The sequence below is a fragment of the Octopus sinensis genome, linkage group LG15 (genome assembly GCF_006345805.1).
Source record: "Octopus sinensis linkage group LG15, ASM634580v1, whole genome shotgun sequence".
NCBI classification, from domain to species: domain Eukaryota; kingdom Metazoa; phylum Mollusca; class Cephalopoda; order Octopoda; family Octopodidae; genus Octopus; species Octopus sinensis.
This window is the reverse complement of record NC_043011.1, coordinates 52,768,198-52,788,529: the sequence shown is the minus strand read 5'-3', so window position 1 is coordinate 52,788,529 and position 20,332 is coordinate 52,768,198. Positions and strand designations below refer to the sequence as shown.

The 20,332-nt window shown below is 34.0% G+C and overlaps 1 protein-coding gene across 8 annotated transcripts in view; it reads left to right on the top strand.

Moving 5' to 3' along the window:
- LOC115219728 (glutamic acid-rich protein) overlaps nucleotides 1-15,965 on the top strand; it is a 144,539-nt gene extending 128,574 nt beyond the window's left edge. For 6 of the 8 annotated variants that reach the window (XM_036509733.1, XM_036509732.1, XM_036509729.1 and 3 more), the window contains 3 exons: nucleotides 9,440-9,763; nucleotides 14,483-14,509; nucleotides 14,790-15,965. In XM_036509733.1, coding sequence (XP_036365626.1) covers nucleotides 9,440-9,763; nucleotides 14,483-14,509; nucleotides 14,790-14,795 — 357 coding nt within the window. In that variant the 3' untranslated portion in view covers nucleotides 14,796-15,965. The remainder of the gene's footprint in view (nucleotides 1-9,439; nucleotides 9,764-14,482; nucleotides 14,510-14,789) is intronic. The other 2 variants (XM_036509728.1, XM_036509734.1) reach the window with 2 other exon arrangements.
- Nucleotides 15,966-20,332: the final 4,367 nt, after the last annotated feature.

Below are 20,332 nucleotides of genomic sequence, written 5' to 3'. Positions count from 1 at the left end.
ACAGGCGACCACACAAAGGCGCCTTCGTTGTGTATTCTTATCGGCAATGTTGGTGGTGGTGGTGGTGTGTAGGAGTTACTTCCCTTGAAATCTTATCGCTGTTTTCTACTTGAATAGTTCTTTGTTTTAAAAGCTGATATATCTTGTCTGGTGTGTTCATGGTGATATGGTCTACTTCAAATGGGATTAAATAGACGTTTGGAGACGGCTGATAAAATATAAAAAGAAAGAAAAATAACGAATGTCAGAAACGGTCAAACAAACAAAAAAAGGATGAAGAAACTAGATTCTAATATATTTTTGGAGGGAAAAAAAAAATCAGAATTGACTTGATGTGGTTGATCCTGGGAGACTCTGGAATAAATGCCACTGAATAAACATGTGCTTAGTATGTTTGATCACAGAAGTTAAGGTTACCGATAGTTGTTATTTGTCTATCTCTTTCTACTCAGAAGAGACCTACACATGACTTCTGAGAGAAATTTGGCAAAGCAGAACAAGACTACTCTCAACCCACTAAAGAAGGAATGGAGAGTTTCTCTCAAAATTCAAAGATATTTTGTTTTATTCTTTTGGGGTGGAGATAGGTGCTTTGGCAGGTAGTCACAGACTGCTTTTGGGCCCTAGACTCTGAACTGATATTATCAGCCCCATCTTATAGGCCCTGAATCAGTATACCTAAGCTGCTACTGGCACCATTTCAACCTAAGCAGCTTACCCACACAGCCCACATGTCAGGCATGGGTAACCCCTTTCAAAAAGCAGGCTGCATGTGACATAGCTCATTGTTGAGCAGGCTGTGCTATTAAAAAAAAATTCAAGGTAATTTTCCATTAGGCATGCTATTTAGAAAGTCCACCAGGCTGCAGTTTGCCCGTGAATGCTATATGTATTCTATTGTCTCTACTACCCACACAATCTATAACATAGCAGAAATCTGTGGAGAAGAATAAAAATTGCCATTGAAACGTCACAAGCGAAAAACAGTGACCTAATAAGTCTTCTATTATAATTCCATCTACATTAAAGGATACCTTACAGGAATATTAAACCACCCCCATTACATCCTGGTATTATATTTTATCCAATGTGAAAAGATGAGATGAATTTGACTTTGGCAGAATTTGAAACTGAGAACATAAATGGCTGTAACTAAAATATTTCAGACATTCTGTCTGTTATAGAGATTTTGCTAATCCACTGCCTAAATACTATAATTATTCAACTGTTATTGGTATAATTACCTATTTCAGCTCAGTTATATCTTTTCAACTTACGTACTCTGATCCATTAATTGAATGTATTAACATTTGATGAATATTTTGTTAGCTTTGTCCTGAAGTCATCTTTATAATAATGAAATTATTGTATGTATGACTTCTGTAGTGATGTTATGAATATTTAGGGAAGTGGATTGGTAGAATTGTTTTAGAGCTTTGTACAAAATACCATGTGATATTCCTTTTATGTCCTGTGTTCAAATCCTGTCAAGAAAACTCTTTGCCTATTATCCTTTCCAGGTTGATAAAATAAAGTAGCAGTCATGTGATGGGGGTCAATATAATTGATTGTACCCTTCCTCAGATTTGGGGGTTATGTCTATGTAAGTAATTAATATTTAGGGTAACAGTGATTGCCATTTGTTAGTTAAATACTAGTTCCATGTACTGGTGCAAGACCAAAAGTTTATAGGAGTATTATAATAATAATAATGAAATTATTGCTCAGGTGCACCACAACTTGTCGAAACTGCATATAAAGCATATGCAGCAATGTACAAATGTCTGGAAAGGGAACAATGTATGAGTCAGATACATGCTTGCATGTGTATGGAGGGGAGAAAATCAGGTGTAGTGTTGGCGAATCTCAGGAAGCATGGAAGTTTTGAAGGATGCAGTGCTCCAACAACTAAAAACTGATACCAGCAGTTTGTTCCATACTTCAGCAACTCTTAGCGTGAAAAAATGTTTCCGAAAGTCATGGGAGCTGTGCTGTTTTCTGACTTTGTAAACATGTCCACGGGTGTTAGACAGGTGGAGTTTGAAAAGGTGCTCAGAGTTATTGTTAGTAAGATGGTTAATAATTTTATTATCATATAATAATTGTATTGAGTTGATTGAATTGGCCTCCTCAGTATATTACTAGTTCTTAATTCTTGATACTTCTAGGAATAAAATTCAAAATGAAGTCCGACAGAATTTTCAAGATAGAATGCAAGGGGATGAAACTAAATACTGAAATTCATCTCAACTAAATGTCTAAGTAGTGTGACATTCATTGTAGTTTGGTGTGAAACAGCAGTGTGTTGCCATACCCTAGGGTACTCCTAACAAGTATGAATATGGCAGTATCCTAATTAACAATCTCTTGCCTCGGAGTTATGGCAGAATGGTCTTTTGAAGTAGTGGCATTTAATGCCTACTCCACTATAATAACTGTGGTTGTGTGTGTGTGTATGTATGTAATATTATATGTATATATATATATATATATATATATATATATATATATATATATAGTTGCAAAGATGTAGGACAAACTTAAAAACAAGCGACTGTTCCTGCACAGAATTACTACCTACTGGCTGGAATTGGTTACCAAGTGAAGTTGTCAAGTCGACAACAATAAATCAATTTATGAATAGCCATGATAAATATTGGAAAAACAATTAATATAAAACTCCATTCTGATTATCTGAAAGGTTTCATTATAAATGAGTTTACATTTACAGGCTATGGACCTCTCAGCAATAAAAGCAATAAAGTATGGTTTTAAAAAAAAAAAAATTCTTTTTTTTCTTTTTTTTTTCTATTTTATAACCTAGACATGATATTATTTTTATAAATTATAGAATATCCTCTGAAATAATCTGAGTAAAGTGCGGAGGGAGGTTGGACTTGGAGAAAACAAAAATTAGATGAGTTCATATTCGCACAAGCATGAAGAAGAAAGTGAATAAACTTTTATAAAAGATTATCTCTCGCCAACGCTAAACTTTAACCAGCAAATTCTGGTTAGTTAAGTCTACAGTCCTGTCTGCTTATTGATTTCATGTGGAGAATAACATTGCAGCTGTGTACAATGAGGTCGCAGACATTTCCTACGTCTAGACAGCAGCTTTATTGATTGTTCAGGATAATACTTTTAACCAGTAATTTATTCTGTTTTCTCATACACACTTTCTGTCAGCAACATTTTACAGACATCTTGATGTTTTAACAAATTATTCCAACTGTCTCCTGAGTCTCCATGATCGTTTTTTGGTTGGGGTTTTTTTTTTTTTGTTCTTTTGGCTTTTTTTTCCCCCCAACTGAATCTTTAAATGATACTTCTAGAGTGTTCTCTTGCCAATATAAGGGGAAGGGGTAATGATCAAAATAAATAACACATGCACACATGCCACTTTTAACCTTTGTCTCAAATGGGAAGACTGCAGTCTTTTTATTGCTTTTTGTTAAGTAGTTTATTGTCCAGCTTATTCAAAAGCCAATTTACTGGGGAGGGAGAACAGTCGTTAAAACAGACCCTAGAATATTACTAGTACCTGTGATTATAGTAAAAGAAGTTCCAACCGAATTGGAGATTACAACAGTGAAGTAGCAATCATAATACAGCCAAGCCTACAGTTTGGTTCTCCATCTTTCAATATTACACAAATATCAAAAAGTTTACCTCTTTATATGCTACTGGTATGAAAAATGTGTAGAAAAATACTTCTCTCATCATCATATATATATATATATATATATATATATATATATATCTCCGTGCTGTGGGCACGTAACAAACACCATCTGGGGACGTAACAAACACCATCCGATCGTGGCCGTTCGCCAGCCTCATCTGGCACTTGTGTCGGTGGCACATAAAAACACCATCCGAGCGTGGCCGTCTGCCAGCCTCGTCTGGCACCTGTGTCGGTGGCACATAAAAAAAAAACACCATCCGAGCGTGGCCGTTCGCCAGCCTCGTCTGGCACCTGTGTCGGTGGCACATAAAATCACCCGCTACACTCTCGGAGTGGTTGGCGTTAGGAAGGGCATCCAGCTGTAGAAACACTGCCAGATCTGACTGGCCTAGTGCAGCCTTCGGGCTCCCCAGACTCCAGTTGAACCGTCCAACCCATGCTAGCATGGAAAGCGGACGTTAAATGAGGATGATGATATATATATACTCTTTTACTTGTTTCAGTCATTTGACTGCGGCCATGCTGGAGCACCACCTTTAATCGAGCAACTCGACCCCGGGACTTATTCTTTTGTAAGCCCAGTACTTATTCTATCGGTCTCTTTTGCCGAACCGCTAAGTAACGGGGACATAAACACACCAGCATCGGTTGTCAAGCAATGCTAGGGGGACAAACACATGTATATACATATATACGACGGGCTTCTTTCAGTTTCCGTCTATCAAATCCACTCACAAGGCTTTGGTTGGTCTGAGGCTATAGTAGAAGACACTTGCCCAAAGTGCCAGGCAGTGGGACTGAACCCGGAACCACGTGGTTGGTAAACAAGCTACTTACCACACAGCCACTCCTGCGCCTATATATACATCTTTTTTAAGTTTGTTTATGAGAAACGTTTTGAACATACATATAAAAGCTCCTGTTATGTTGGCTACAGCCTAATGATGCCAACTGGTAATTCAGTTTTGTGGGGGTTGCACCAAACTGTGCCAATGTAGGGTAAATATAGTTATAACATATTTATAAATTCCTTCTAAGGATTATTATTGTTCTATATATATATATATATATATATATATTGTGGGGATGGGAGTGAATCTCCAATCAAGAGTAGGGATTCACTTGCTCAATGAACTGAATTACCTGCTCCGGAATTTCTGTGTAGGTGGTTGAGTATTCCATAGACATGAGTACCAATCAACATGGCACAGTGTGTGACAAGGCTATACCTTTTGAATTAATGGTGCAGTCTACCTAATAATAGGCTTCTGTACAGTTTCCATCCTCTTCATTTCACGTCCAAGCTGGTTAATCTGAATTTGTAGAAAAATTACTTTTTGCCCTGAGAAACGTATTTATTGTGGAGAGAAGGGGAAAAATAACAATGTATAAAGTATCATTGTTGTGGGAGTGGAGTTTCTGACATTTCAAACAGTCCTTCTTTGGGATTCAGATGAAAAGAGTTAAAAGAGCAAAGAAGGGCAAAGGCACTGCAACCCCTCTCCCAGTTATCACTCTTAACCTGACAATTAGGATTCCACTCTCACATTTGTTCTGCCGTTATACATAAAAAAAAAATCTGTATTTCCCTTTCCTTCTTTCTTGCAATAATTAGATGAGACTGAATACAAAGTTCACAGAAATTTAGATTTTTAATTAGTCTCTAATTAGGTAAGGAGTAAGTGATTTAAGAAAGCGGCTGAACATCAAAAGTATTGAATAATGTAGGAGAGATGACTGATTGGTTGTTGATCTGTTGTCATGGGAAATAATTGATGATATACTGGGTGAAAATGTGCTGTTTGTTGTTGTTGTCGTTGTTATTTAGTCTTGGATCAAGTTTGAAGTCACAGACTTACATTATTCTTCAATGCCGTTTCTTTTTTTTAAGATGGTAAGATGTTATTTGAAGGTGAATTGACTGTTGTTTTTAGCAAGTTAAATAAAGATGTAGATCATCTTTCTAGGACTCAGGTTTATTATGGAGGATTTTCATGGTTTGAGGTAAAAAAAAATATATATATATCCTTAAATCCTTAAAAATGTTTTAGCCTGAAGGCCATGGTCATGCTGGGGCACCACCGCTGATTATTATTATATATATATAATAATAATAAAAAGGAAGGCTTAGGTTGGGGTATCGAAGTTTTATCTCCAAGAATGGTGAGCCTTGAAGACAAAGACAAGGATTTGTGATTTTTGTCCAGTTCCTGTATATCAGATGCATAGAACATGTCAGAATAGAAAAATCACCATTAAAAGTATTTGTGATCATTATGATACTATGAACATCTTGAGGTTTTACTTGAAATAAGGCAATTCAGTTTCAATATGTCATTTGAAATTTTCTCTCTATAAACCAGCTCTAAGTTTTCTTCAAATTCTATAAACCATATTTCTTCTAAAACTACAGTTACATTTTTGAATTTGTGTTGCTAGATTCCTGATGTGAAAGTCTTGTGTTGAAGTTGTATTGTATTTCAGGATTTTCATTTTTCTTTTTTTTTTTTTTTTCCACTAAATAAACACACATGCTATAATAGTTGTTCTTCACTCATTTATTATGGACAATAGACATGAGTTAGAATAAAAACAGTTATAAACAAGTGAAGAACAAATATATAGTGCATGTGTTTATTTGGCAAAAGAAAAAAAAAACCATCCCGAAATAAACAATACCTATAGTTAGTCTGAAGGGTATTATTTATGGCAGCCTTGTGTAAAGTACCAGTCAAGTACTGGGGATCAATGTCATCGATTATCTCCCTCCCCAAAACTTCAGACCTTGTGCTTATAATAGAAAGGCTTATTATTATTATTTTACATTAAAAAAAAAAGGGGCGAGTTGGCAGAATTGTTAGCACGCTGGACAAAATGCTTTCACCCGTTGTTACGTTCTGAGTTCGAATTGCACTGAGATCAACCATACTTTTCATCCTTTCAGGGTCAATAAATAAAGTACCAGTTAAGTACTGGGGTCGATGTAATTGACTATCCCCCTCTCCCAAATTTCAGGCCTTCTGCCTATAATAGAAAAGATTATTATTTTACATTCCATTTGCCAAGGGTTTGATGGGTTTACAATAATGCAGCCTCCCATACACTTACCTCTTGTGTCTACTCAGTTCTGTTCTGATTTTTGTTTTTTTTGTTTCTTTCTTGACTATGTGTCACATGCTGCCTCTTTTAATACTCTTAGACACGATCCCATCTGCCTCTTTTCTTCAAAGACTGGTATGCTCTTCATATAATAGACCATTGTGGTATTAAAAACATTTGTTCCTGTCACTAAAACCCTACATTTCCTTCTTCGTGTGATAGGAGAAAATAGTTATTTTCTCCAGATACTGGTTTTAATTGACTCCAACTGGAATGCTATCAGCAGAAGGATTTGAACTGAACATGGCAGTTTCAGACAGCTCTTACCTTTTGTACCATCCAAAAATCAATTTACAGTCTAAAGCCAAAATTTCAACTTTAGAAACATATTTTTCTAATTCCATCCACCAGTTTGTACATCGTCTCCCATTTCCTATTCTGCTAACAGTCTTCTGCTGTTGATTATATTTCTCTGCTTCCCGTTTATCGATTTTTTTTCTTTCTCCCTCCTCATTTTAGCTTATTGAACCATCAGTAACTCTCACCAAATTCTCTCAACATTTTCATCAGAGACAAAAAAAAAAATAAAACGAAATAAAGTCATATCATATATTTCTGCTGCAATTAATGTTGATTCTTCGTTTTAAACTTGGCCATTTTGTTTTCAGTGAATTTTTAAAAAAAAAAAGAAAGAAAGAAAGAAATATTTGCTGGTGAAGTCTTGGTTGTTGATTTAACCAAGAATAGCTGAGTGTAATCTCCTCTTTTACTTCATGTTCTTTACTGTGCTACAGAGAAGTTGGAATGCTAAATATATTTTAATTTTCATTATAGTCAAAATCTAAAATGAGAAGAAAAAAAAACAAAACAAAACAAACGAAACAAAACATAATATTCCTGCTATTTTGGTTCTGCTTTAAACTCAACATTTTTGCATAAATTCTCTTTCATGAACCTCAGCTATTTTCTATATTTTGTCACACAAATCTAGCATGACTGTCAACTCAGGAATTCCTATAAACAGATACAGCATGGTCTAGCACTCCCCCCCCATCCTCTATCTCTTGTGCATGATGAACAACCAACCCCCCTTTTTTTTTTCTTCCATTCCAGATCACCTACTTATTGAATGTTTTTAAAATTTTCAAATGTTTATTAAATTTCTCAGCATTCGGATACCATATGCTAATATGTAAATGTCATTTATCTGTATGTTAAATATATGACTTCCATGATACAATTATTTTTCATTTGTCATTCCGTGTCTTTGTCTGTCCTTCTCTCTCTCTCTCCTATCTATCATTACCTCTCTGACTCTCTCTCTCTCTTTCTCTCTGTGCTTTCATTCTTTTTATTGACTGTTTGGTTTGTAAAATGATTATTTATTTTCAGGGTCGAGTCCCCCGTTTTGTGTAAACTTTCTTGGGTGCCAACAGGTAACATAATGCACATAGAATAAAGACCCCCTTGCAGTATTATATTTCAACATTGTAGCTGCCTCTGTTTCAAATGTATTGTCTTCTCTGTCTCACTTGCAAACATGAATGTCCACATAAGTTTCTCATCCTATAACTTCCTCACAAAATCATCATTTCAGTCATGAATAAATAGACGTTAATTGACAAAATACTGATGTTTAAAACTAGTTTTAAAAATTATTAAACTAGCTTGAGTATATACTTTACCGCTATTACACAGAAAACCTATTCACTGTTATATCTATTTCCACCGAAATACTTACTAAACTCCTATCATGAAAGCTATTGTTCGGTATTATAAAATATTGATTTATTTTGAACAACATGTGCAATCCATTGTATTTACTTCTAGTATACTATTCATACATCCTATCTTCATTGTCCCCGAAAGGATTAAATTCATTGTTGATTTTAGTAGGATTTGATCTTAAAATGCACACAACTGAAATTAAATAGAGTACTGCATTTCATGTCACACATCTGTCTTGGCTGTGTCCATTTATACTTCTAAGAAGTATTAAGGAAAAATTTTGCTTTCTAGCAAGGCAGTAGTTCCACGTCTGTTTTGTAGAAAGTAAAGGGTCAAAAGGAAACAGCATAGAAATCTGTCAGACCTCAAATATTTTAACATAAAGGGAAACATATCTGCCATTCTGAATCATCTGATAATATAAATTTTTTCTGATGTTCTTGTAAAACCTCTCCATTTTCAACTTTGGTAAGAAAATGACTGACACAGTTACGAAGAATGTTGTCTAAATACCTTAAGTTTTCACTTCTACCCACTTATTTCTGACCCTGTTCAAACATGCTGGAAAACCTTGCACAACTTTCATTATAAGCTTACATGTTTCTGTATATCCATTTCTTAATTTCACTTTAAACTTCAGAACATTGAAGAATATTCTTTGTGGCTGCTTGACAGTTCCCCATAGTCTTCATGTCATTTTATACTTCACTTGTTAGCTCCGATATCATATCAGTATTTTGTTTGAAAGAATAGTTTCAGTAGGCTATTGACAGACAACCATATTTCTTATTAACATTAATCATTCATTGCCATTGTTTGGGTTGCCTTCATGCAACGATGTGTGAGGCAACAGTTTCTGACTGACAATATAAAGGACAATGCCCATTTGTAATCTTTGCTTTTGAAATCCAATATATATTCCAGGAAGCGGAGGAGAAAGCGGTGAAAGAGGAGGAGAAAGAGATGGTAAAAGATGAGGAAAACGAAGAGAAAAAAGATGAGGAAAGTGAGAAAAAAGATGTGGAAAGTGAGGAAAAAAAAGATGAAGAAAGTAAGGAAAAAATAGATGAAGAAAGTGAAGAAAAGAAAGATGAAGAAAGTAAGGAAAAAATAGATGAAGAAAGCGAAGAAAAAAAAGATGAGGAAAAAGCTGAAGTAAAAGAGGAGGAAGAGGAGAAAAAAGATGATGAAACTGAAAAAGAGACCGAGAAGGAAAAAGAAGAGGAAACGAATAAAGAAGCTGAAGAGGTTATTTAAGCATGACGATAATCTAGCTACCCAGTATTTACCTCCTCTCTACTCTCTTTCTCTCTCCGGATCAAACTTAACTATAAATACTAACCTTTCTCTTCAAAAGACTTTTCTATCTTTTAGTTCTGTGTTTATCCTTACAAATTTACTAACAACAAAGGGTTTTTAGAAATGATTCCATCAAAGTCAATTCTTTGCATTAAAATTCCTCGACCACTCTTCTTCATTTATTCCTATTAAGAGTTTCAGAAAAATATATTAAACCAGTGTATTAAGCTGGTGAATCCCATTCTTGGTTCAATCCTATATTAATGCTTGATTTCACTTACAGCCAGTAGAACTGACTGTAGGACCATTAACAAGGAGACATCCAGGTTCAGTAATGCAATCCGTTGACGGCTGATACATATCCTGGCTCAGTGTGAATGTGTTGATAACCAATACACATCTTAGCTCAGAATTCTGAACATATTGCTGAATGAACGACCTAGGTATATTGTAGCTTAGCAGACTGTTTGTACGATGCATTAAGCAAACTCAAACATTTAATTTAGAACACAATATAAACTCTGAGAGGCAAGGTGACAAAAGATTAAGACGAGTGACGATAAGCTGTAAAGCATTTATCAAAAGCAAGACAACAATCAATGGACAGTAAAATGTTGATGACTTCCTACATGTTTTATTTGACGGAGAAATTATTAATGCTTTAACTAATGGATATATATAAAATATTCTTAGCACTTTTAAAGTTGGGATTTGAGATTCCTACTTGTAATTACTGATGGTTATTAAATTCCTTGTAGTTCTCGCATGACAGTTCTTGTCTTGACACAGCTATAAAATCTTGACAAATAAAGTGTACAAATGTGGTTCTGAACCTTCTCTCCTTTAGAATCGCTTTAACTATTCTTCTAAATTCTCTTGAGAAAAGCATAAACGCCATTGCCTTTCTCTTGGATTCTAGTAGAAAATTAATGTGTTTGATGTCTATTGCTGAGATAAAACCTCAGGGGCTGTTTCAAAGAGAGACAAATGATTCAACCATCTGTTCTGTATGATAATGCTGGCTTCTTGGAATCAGTCTCTAACCCTTCACTGAAATCACACACACACGCATGTATGTGTGTGTATGTATATATATATATAATATACATATATAATGTATATATATATATATATACATATATAATGTACATATATGTATGTGTGTATATATATATATATATAATGTATGTATGTATAGACATAGATATAACAGTAGTTGTTTGTTTAACCATTTACTAACCATAGTTTTGAAGAAGAATATTTCAATTATTATAGTATAAGAGGATTTAGCAAAAAAATCTGTAACATTGTTTTTGTTGTTGTTGTTATTATTAGATGCTGTTTGAAAATACAAGATTAGATTCTTGTAATAGTTTTTGATATATTTTACAGGCTGGCTTCAAGCTGGTTGATACCCAAAGATGTAAGACTTTCTGTAATTTAATTTGGTCAATAGTCTTTGTCATTTTTTTCCCCACAGGATTTTAGCCTAGTCAACTTTATCATCATCATTACATCATCTACAAATCTCACTTTGATCACATATCTCTTTCAGTTTATTTTGATATTTACTCTATCTCTAGTGAAGTGGTAGTTTTTATTTTTATATATTTATCTGTCTATTTTTTTTTTTTTTACTTTAGAAATTATTCCAATAATTCAAATAACTTATTTCCAGCTTCTTAGATTTTAGCTTTCAGCATAGATTAAGTAACTTTCTCTTATTTATTTCTAATAGAGAATATTGCAATTTTTCTCTTTGAAACCAATCACTCTCTACAGTTGAAAATGGATGGGGGGTGGGAGGAGAGAACATGATAGCTTATATTCTAAGAGTTACAAATATCTACAGGTGTTGAAAAAATGTAAAGAAATGTGGTTTTAGAGTGAGAAACTTAAGTTTTAACTGCATCTTCTTCTCACACAACTAACAAATACTAGAGTTCCATCTCAGTTGTCAACAGATGATTAAAGGGACACGCAAAGTGGTGTGGAAATAAGTTCAAATCCATTATGGAGGCACAACACTGTTATGTGACCAAGATACAAACAAAATGACTGTTCATTTGAGAGACCAAAACCATATCAACCTGGCCATTGTGGCTTTATCATAACTAGCTTAAAATATCCAAAAGTTAGACCAGTACATAAACAACCATGTGTTATTTGAAATACAATAGCTGTAAAGTCTAGGGCAGAACTACTGATTACATGGCCCAGAGTTTAACCCTTTTGATACCAACCTGCCTGAAAATACCCCTGGCTATATAAAACAAACTTCCTCTTTTAAACCAGCCATATCCAGCCAAAATATTCAACCTCCTTTATGCTTAAAGTGGCTAGATGTTGCCTCTTACACCAATCCTACAGTATTATACTAAAAATTAAGTTATCTCATCAAAATCTCAAAGTTAGTAGATAATGCATGATTAATTCAAAGCAAGGTGACTAAATAAGCATTACTAATTAACATAATAATCTGAATATTAAAGGGCTGAGGTGATCTAAATTAAAAACGTCCATCAAAATTTTATGTGAATTTATGTTCCAAAGACCAGCTTCATAATGACAAAGATAGTTTAATAAATTCTTTTTTTTTTATTTGTAAAATTAACTGAAACAATGACAATGTATTTTAACAGAAATATTGCAGTAGAAATATTCTACTGCAATAGTTGTATTAAGCAAGATGCAATTGTCTGCTCTCAACCGGCGAAGGATGACAATGAAGTTGAACAGTTAAAACAGAAGTAAAGACATCCATTTATAAAAACAGAACTGTCTGTTTTAGTACTATGAAACAAAAGTGATGATTAGAAATTTTTAGTTAGATTTTAATCCAAGAAAGGGCTGTAACTTCGAAACATTGTTCTGACATTATGCAAATGAACAAATTTATGGAAATCCTCCCAGACTTATTGATATATTATTGAAGGCTGTAAAATGAATAAATACATAAAAGAATGGTCCATGTACCTGACAGATATACACTTACGTTCCACTATATATATACATATATATATATATATAATCTTGTGTTAGCTTCAGAATGATATATGATATCAATGGTGTTATCTGAGATATCTGAATAATTTTAAGATGCAAGCTGACACCTGTTCATGAAGATTCTGTGAAGTATGTAACAGATTAAAATTAGCCTATGTAGACCATCACTTATTAGTAATTATTGCTAAAAAAAATTTACCAGTTTGGCACACATTTTCTAATTGTGTTACATTTGGAGAGAACAACCACTTTCCACATCTCACTATAACCTAATCACTTTAGACACACCAGCATCACATGAATGAATCACTGGCAGTTGCTGATGTGGTATGTTTCACCTAAGTCAAATCACTTGCCTCATATGGAAAAAAAAAAAAAAAACATGAAGAAAATTACAGAAATCACCATAGAGTAGATAATTTCATAAATTTTGATAAATGTAAACATTTTTTACCTTGGTATGAAGGAATTTTGGTGGAAAAGTCTCAGGTTAGAGAAATTGTGATATTTAACTCCTATAAATCTTGTTGACTGTAATAAAGTGAAGGTTTGTATTTTTACTTTTGGCTCTGTGAAATTGACTGGAGCCAATAAGACTTCAAAAAGGGTCAAAACTACAATTTTCCCATTGTTGATCTTATATACCCGTTTGCTTTAACTTAGAATTTTGTCATACCAAAAGAAAATGTATACATGCTTCAAATTTATGAAATCTTTGTCTCAATGAATAAAATATTTAAAATTTCATCACAAACTAAGAACTAGAATGTCTGAAATGAAGCTGAAGAGTGATGAGAGGGTTTGAAGGAGCTATAAATCTAGCTTTTTCTCTTGTTTAGAAGCTTTCTTCTCTTGGCATTTCAGCATCTTAAAACAAGTTTTCTTGTTCTTTTTTTTTTTTTCCTTTCCTTTTTTCTATAGAGTTGATTACTTTAGTTGTAATCTTTCTTCACAAAAATTACAGGAATTTTGGTTTACAAAACCCAAATTGTCAATTGTATTGTTAGTAAGGTTGGATTTTTAGCTGTTATTCATTTTTTTCTCTTTTTTTTTTTTTTTGAATATCACATCGAATGAGATATTTTAAAATAAACATAATTTTGAGTTTTATTATTCATTTATTTAATGACTTTATTTATTTCTTTACTCATTCTGCTTTATCCAACCCAAGTGTTGGTGTTAAACTAGAAAGCATTCATAGCTTGTGCTTCTTGACTTTTCTGAAGGTTAATAGAAGACATGCAAACACTAAAGCAGATCAAGTGATTTTTTTACAGCTATTAGAGATAGTTAAAAGAATGGTTTTCTGAATTCTGCCGATATAATCAGTTGATTGGTCTATGTGATGCCAATTAATTTGCTGAAAATTAAATGACATCAATTTTCTGTATGAATACTTTTATAGATTTAATTACAAAATCTAAAATCTTTGTATGATTAGTTTATATATTATATTACGGTTTTTTGTTGTTGTTTCTTAGACTAAAACTTGGAAAATTTCATCTTTATTGGACTGTTTATTAACTTTAATTAATTAGTTAAAATAGTTTAAGTAGAAAATGTAATTTTCTCAGCAAATAATTTTGAACAAAACATAATAATTTTAACCTTATTAATTATTTTTGTTTGTCTTTTTCTTTTTTTTTTCTTTTTAACTTTTAGGAAAAATCAGAAGAAACGGAAGAACAGGTGTGTTGCTATTTGAATTGGTTAAATATTTTTATTGTTATCATTCCGCAAACATGTTTTAGCTGTCATTCTGTCGCTATAGCTGTTATACTTAGATTTCTTCTGTGTAAGCCATAAAAGTTTAAAGAAGCAGTTTCTACATTTCCAGTTTAGAACTGGGAAATTATTATTATTAGTATTATTATTGTTATTATTATTATTGTTATTATTATTAGTATTATTAAAGAATTTAAGCTATTTTTATTTCTTGATCAAATGTAAATGTTTTCTTTTTTTGCAGGAATAAAGGTTTCATAGAACAATACTACAACAGTACTTGTCGGTTTTGACGTCACTGACTTCTGACTTCATCTTTATCTGTCTACAGTTGGATGAGTCCATTATACTTCTGACTTCATCTTCATCTGTCTACAGTTGGATGAGTCCATTATCACACTGTCAACACCAGGTTTCTTTACCAGTGATGTCTTTCATGGCTACCTTTTGATTTAGTCACCTTCATCACATCTTAACTTGTATCAACATCGAAAAATGTTCTTACAGTTTGTTGGTATCTTCCCCTGTCTTTAATTCTGTGGAAGCTAACCCAGTTTAAACCTTTAAATGTTTTTGTTAAAACCCTTTACCAAATCTGTCAAATACACCCCCTTCTCCCATCCCACCCCCACCTCACTATATGTTTCTGTTCTGTTAATTTGTTATGACATTTAGAGCCAGAACAAATAATGAATATTTTTTATGTTTAGAAATTTTACTTCACTTATAATTGCATGCAAGTTTGGTCTACTGTTACGTTTATTAGAATTATTATTATGAGTTACATTTTGTCAGTATTAGGAGCTGAGTGTTAAAAATTGGGTTGTTGAGTTTCTTTCTCTGAAAATTATTACTTGATGTAAATATTTACCAAGTCCTGAATAAATTAAAATCCTAAATTTGAACAAAGACCTTTTTAGAATTTAATTTAGATTACAAATTAATTTAGGTCTCATCCCAATCAAAAGATGTAATCTTTTGAATTTTAATATTCTCATTAATAATGTAATTAATTGCATTATACCAGTTACTTTAAAATCTTTTCAAATCTGACTGCTGTTTGATATAGAAAGCTTTATAAAACATATCCAAACAGTATGAAGCTAAAGATAATATTACAAATATATAAACTTATATTTTTTAGCAAAATGTTTATATGCAGCTCTTCGTAACCAAAATTCTAGTTTTGAAATAACTAGAAAACATAAGGAATGTTTGTCTATTTTAAAGTCTCTAATTCAAGCAGACTGTTCTTTGTTCAGGAAGCTTTAATTACACACAATAATGTCCATCCATAAATCTTCTGCTGATATTCTTAGATCCTCTCTCTCTCTCTACTTGAATTGTGATTATAATTACTCCTGCTCAAAGCTTGGTTGCTTTAAAACACCCAAGATTTTCTAATAAAATATTTTCTAAACAAATATTTTCTAGAAGCAAATGTCTTTTGTTTTTCCTGTTGTTGAATTTTCAATAAATGTTTAAATTAATGAAAACTATTTATAACTGTTCACTGAGTGTATTTATCAGTTAATTATGGTGTGTTTCAATAGTACACAGTGTACAAATACAGCATTGGTTGTGAATAAATATGTATGTGGATTCAGTCCCAGTGTGTGGTACTATAGCTCCTGGCCAACCAAAGCTTTCATCGTCATTTGGAAACTGAGAGAAACACATTGTATGTATGTGTATATGTGTATTTACACTTGAAATGTTATGGCTGTAAACAAGTTTGTTTTCATGGGCAGAAAAATATATCTGCCCATGGAGAAGTAATACCTATTTCTTTACTACCCATAAAGGGCCAAACACAGAGAGGACAAACAAGGACAGACAAACGGATTAATCGATTATATTGACCCCAGTGTGTAACTGGTACTTATTTAATCGACCCCGAAGGGATGAAAGACAAAGTCGACCTCGGTGGAATTTGAACTCAGAACGTAGTGGCAGACGAAATACTGCTAAGTATTTCGCCCGGCGTGCTAACGATTCAATACCTTGCCTGGAAGCAGGTGATGGCTGGCAACAGGGAAGGTGCCCATCCATGGGAAAGCTGCCTCAACAAATTCTGCTTGACCAATGCCAGCATGGAAAAGTGGACATTGATGAAAATGATGCAAATCATTTATGTAAATCATTTCTCTATGAAATTAGGCCCTATTTTGGCAGCTTATGATGAAAATCAAACTGATTGCTTTTTTATTTTTATTATTATCGTATAGTCAGGAGGAAAAGCAGTGTCCATCATTCTTAGTTTGTCAAACATAAAGCATATTTATTAAATTGGTTTGAATTCATCATGCATTATCTCATAGCTTTGAGATTTCAATGATGTGATAATATATTTTTAGATTGACATTGTATGTTAGGTGTGAAAGGCTGAATTCGGTTGATTTGAACATAATACAGGCAGAATATTTTGACCCTGATGTGTCCAGCTTAAATGCTAATTGGTTAAAGAGTGGGAGGAAAGGAAGGAGGAAGTTAGCTTTACATTGGACTGCTCGCAACAGACTGGACTCCATTAAAGCCACCCAAGGGCAAGGTGATGGAATTAAACTGAGTGATGGATTAAGTCTACTACACAACATATTACTAATGTGTAATGCAAGAAATTTAATTTTAAAAAACTAACATTAGGATCAAAATCGGCAGGGCAGCCTTATACTGAAATGTAAAAGATAATAAAATATTTATGATTTTAAGATTTAAAATAGAGTGGTTGCAATGTATTTGAGATTACATTGTACTCAAGTAAATATGCCAATTATTTTGCAGTGTCTCCTTCTAAATTTGCTAAACTAAAGTAGCACAAAACTATTTTCTAAAATGTATATACTAAGGCACAAACTCACATACATAATAATTGTAACGGAGTGAATGATCAGACAATAATTATTCTGATACACTACTAATTATAATTAGTAGAGTATCAGAATAGTGTCAATTATGAATAAATAAATACTGAGCCATATTGAACCACTTGGCTCAAGCATCCTTACACCATCATCATCATCCTTTAATGTTTGTTTTCCATGCTGGCATGGGTTGGATAGTTTGACATGGAGCTGGGAAGCTGCACCAGGTTCCAGTCTTATTTGGTTTCTACAGCTAGATGCCCTTCCTAATGCCAACCACTTTACAATGTCTCCTAAAAATGGTTCTCATTTCCCTGAGAGACTAAATACATTAGTTATGAGACCATCATCATTTAATATCTGTTTTCCATGCTGGCATAGATCAGACGGTTTGACAGGAGCTGGCAAAATATTAACATCTACTGCCAGCAGGAAAGTATTGTTGAATGAACCCACACCCTAGTAGTTGTACAAGATGACATTAGAAAATTCTCAGACTAGGTTTTACAAAAATCCACCTGGAAATAATCTATTATATTGATTTTTCTGGTTGAGGCAGTGGATCAATATAGCTTCTTTGATATGAAGATTTCCTATGTTCCTCTCCAAGGCTAATCTAGAGGCATCTATCTCTTCAGTTGTGTTGCTGCATTTGGTTAAGTATTTGCAGAAGGAAGGTGTGTCTGTAGTGAGCTGCCATATATTATTATACTTGTATTTGGAACTGTTTTGAAATAGTTCTCTTCATTTCCTAGACATATTCCAGTATATTTTCCACACCTCAAAAATACCTTGGAAGACCTCTTCTGGGAAGCTATCCAATACAACCTGCAATTCCATTTGAATTTTTGCTAGCATCTTACAGCACCTCTTCAAAACGATGTTTTGTTCAGCTGCAGGTCTTATGGATGGATTTACAAATTTACCCCTCATGTATATATATATATATATATATATATATATATATCTCATCATCATCATCCTTTAATGTCTGTTTTTCTAAGCTGACATAGGTTAGACAGCTGGACTTCAGCTGGTAAACCAGAGAGCTTTACCCCATTCCAGTCGTATGTGTTGGCTTAGTTTCTATGGCTGGATGCCCTCCTAATGCGAACCACTTTACAGAGTGTATTGGGTGTCTTTCATATGTCACTGGTACAAGTGCCTTTTATGGTGTCATCAGCTTGGATGCCTTTCACATGTCACTGGCAACGATTACAGTTCATTTAACTTGAAGTGTCTTTTCAAGCACAGCAAGTCACCAGAAGTCTCATCCACTATATATTAGTGTAACAAGAATTTTGCTACCATAGTCCTGAGATAAAGATTCTCTTATTGACTACTGCACAGAGTATGAATATCATTTGTTTTGTCAATTAAACATCTCAGTTAAGTTTGGAGGAGGATTAGTTTCACCTTTCTATATTCTGAACTTGACTCATACCAGAGTCTGTCTGGTTTTTGTTCTTCCAGAGTCACTTTGATTATTTTATATATTTATAGTCTTGAGCACAGGAGTGGCTGTGTGGTAAGCAGCTTGCTAACCAACCACATGGTTCCGGGTTCAGTCCCACTGCGTGGCATCTTGGGCAAGTGTCTTCTGCTATAGCCCCAGGCCGACCAATGCCTTGTGAGTGGATTTGGTAGACGGAAACTGAAAGAAGCTTGTCATATATATGTGTATATATATATATATATATATTATATGTGTGTGTGTGTGTGTATCTTTGTCCCCCTAGCATTGCTTGACAACCGATGCTGGTGTGTTTACGTCCCCATCACTTAGCGGTTCGGCAAAAGAGATCGATAGAATAAGTACTGGGCTTACAAAGAATAAGTCCCAGGGTCGATTTGCTCGACTGAAGGTGGTGCTCCAGCATGGCCGCAGTCAAATGACTGAAACAAGTAAAAGAGAAAAGAGTAAAGCGAGCCACTCCAAGAAAAAAATATCCTTTTTCTATCATCAACACAAGGCCAGAAATTTGGTTGTGGAGAATAATTAAGTAAGTTGACCTCAGAGATTGACTGTTATTTTATTTCATCAGCTCCAGTAAGATGAAAAGATAAGTTTCAAATTTTGGCAGAAGGCCAGCAAATTCGGTTGGTGGTTGATTCATTGACCTCTGCAGAATTTGAGCAAAATGCCACTAAGCATATGTATATAAAAATGTTCTTTCTCGAGCCATGCCAGGCTCATAAGGGCCGGACTCCCGGTTTCAGTGGCATAAAAATTCCCCACCTGAACGGGACGCCGGTCTGTGGCAGGATTACTCATTTTTGCCAGCTGAGTGGACTGGAGCAATGTGAAAACGAAGTGTTTGGCTGAAGAACGCAACACGTCACCCAGTCCAGGAATCGAAACCACAACCTTACGATTATGAGTTCAACACCCTAACCACTAAGCCATGCACCACCACACTATATATATATGTATGTATGTATGTATATGTATATATATATATATATTCATTCCTTCTTTCCTGAGTGTCCAATAATACTATACTTGTTCCACATCCGCGCGTTTTCATGTTTGAATTAACTATATATCTGAAACATGCATGACTCTAGATGCAGGCCTAGTTGTTGGGGGTATTTGCCTCCCCTTCGTAAATATATAAGGACACAGGAAATGTGTCATGGCCGAAAGGAAGCGTCGATGCTTCCTAGGGCTAAATAGCGGTGATGTAATTCCCTTACAGGACTGTCACGTTGAGTTGACAGTATACAACCACTCTATATATATATATAAATACACTCCTAATGAAATAATCATTACCAGTTGGATTTGCTGGATTTCAACTGCATTGGACTCTACCCTATATCCCTTTTTTTTTTGTTTTGGTTTACTATGTGGTTTGTGAGCCTGATCAATTAAAGGAGCTTTTTTTTTTTTACGAGTACCACCAGATTAGTTAAATCCATA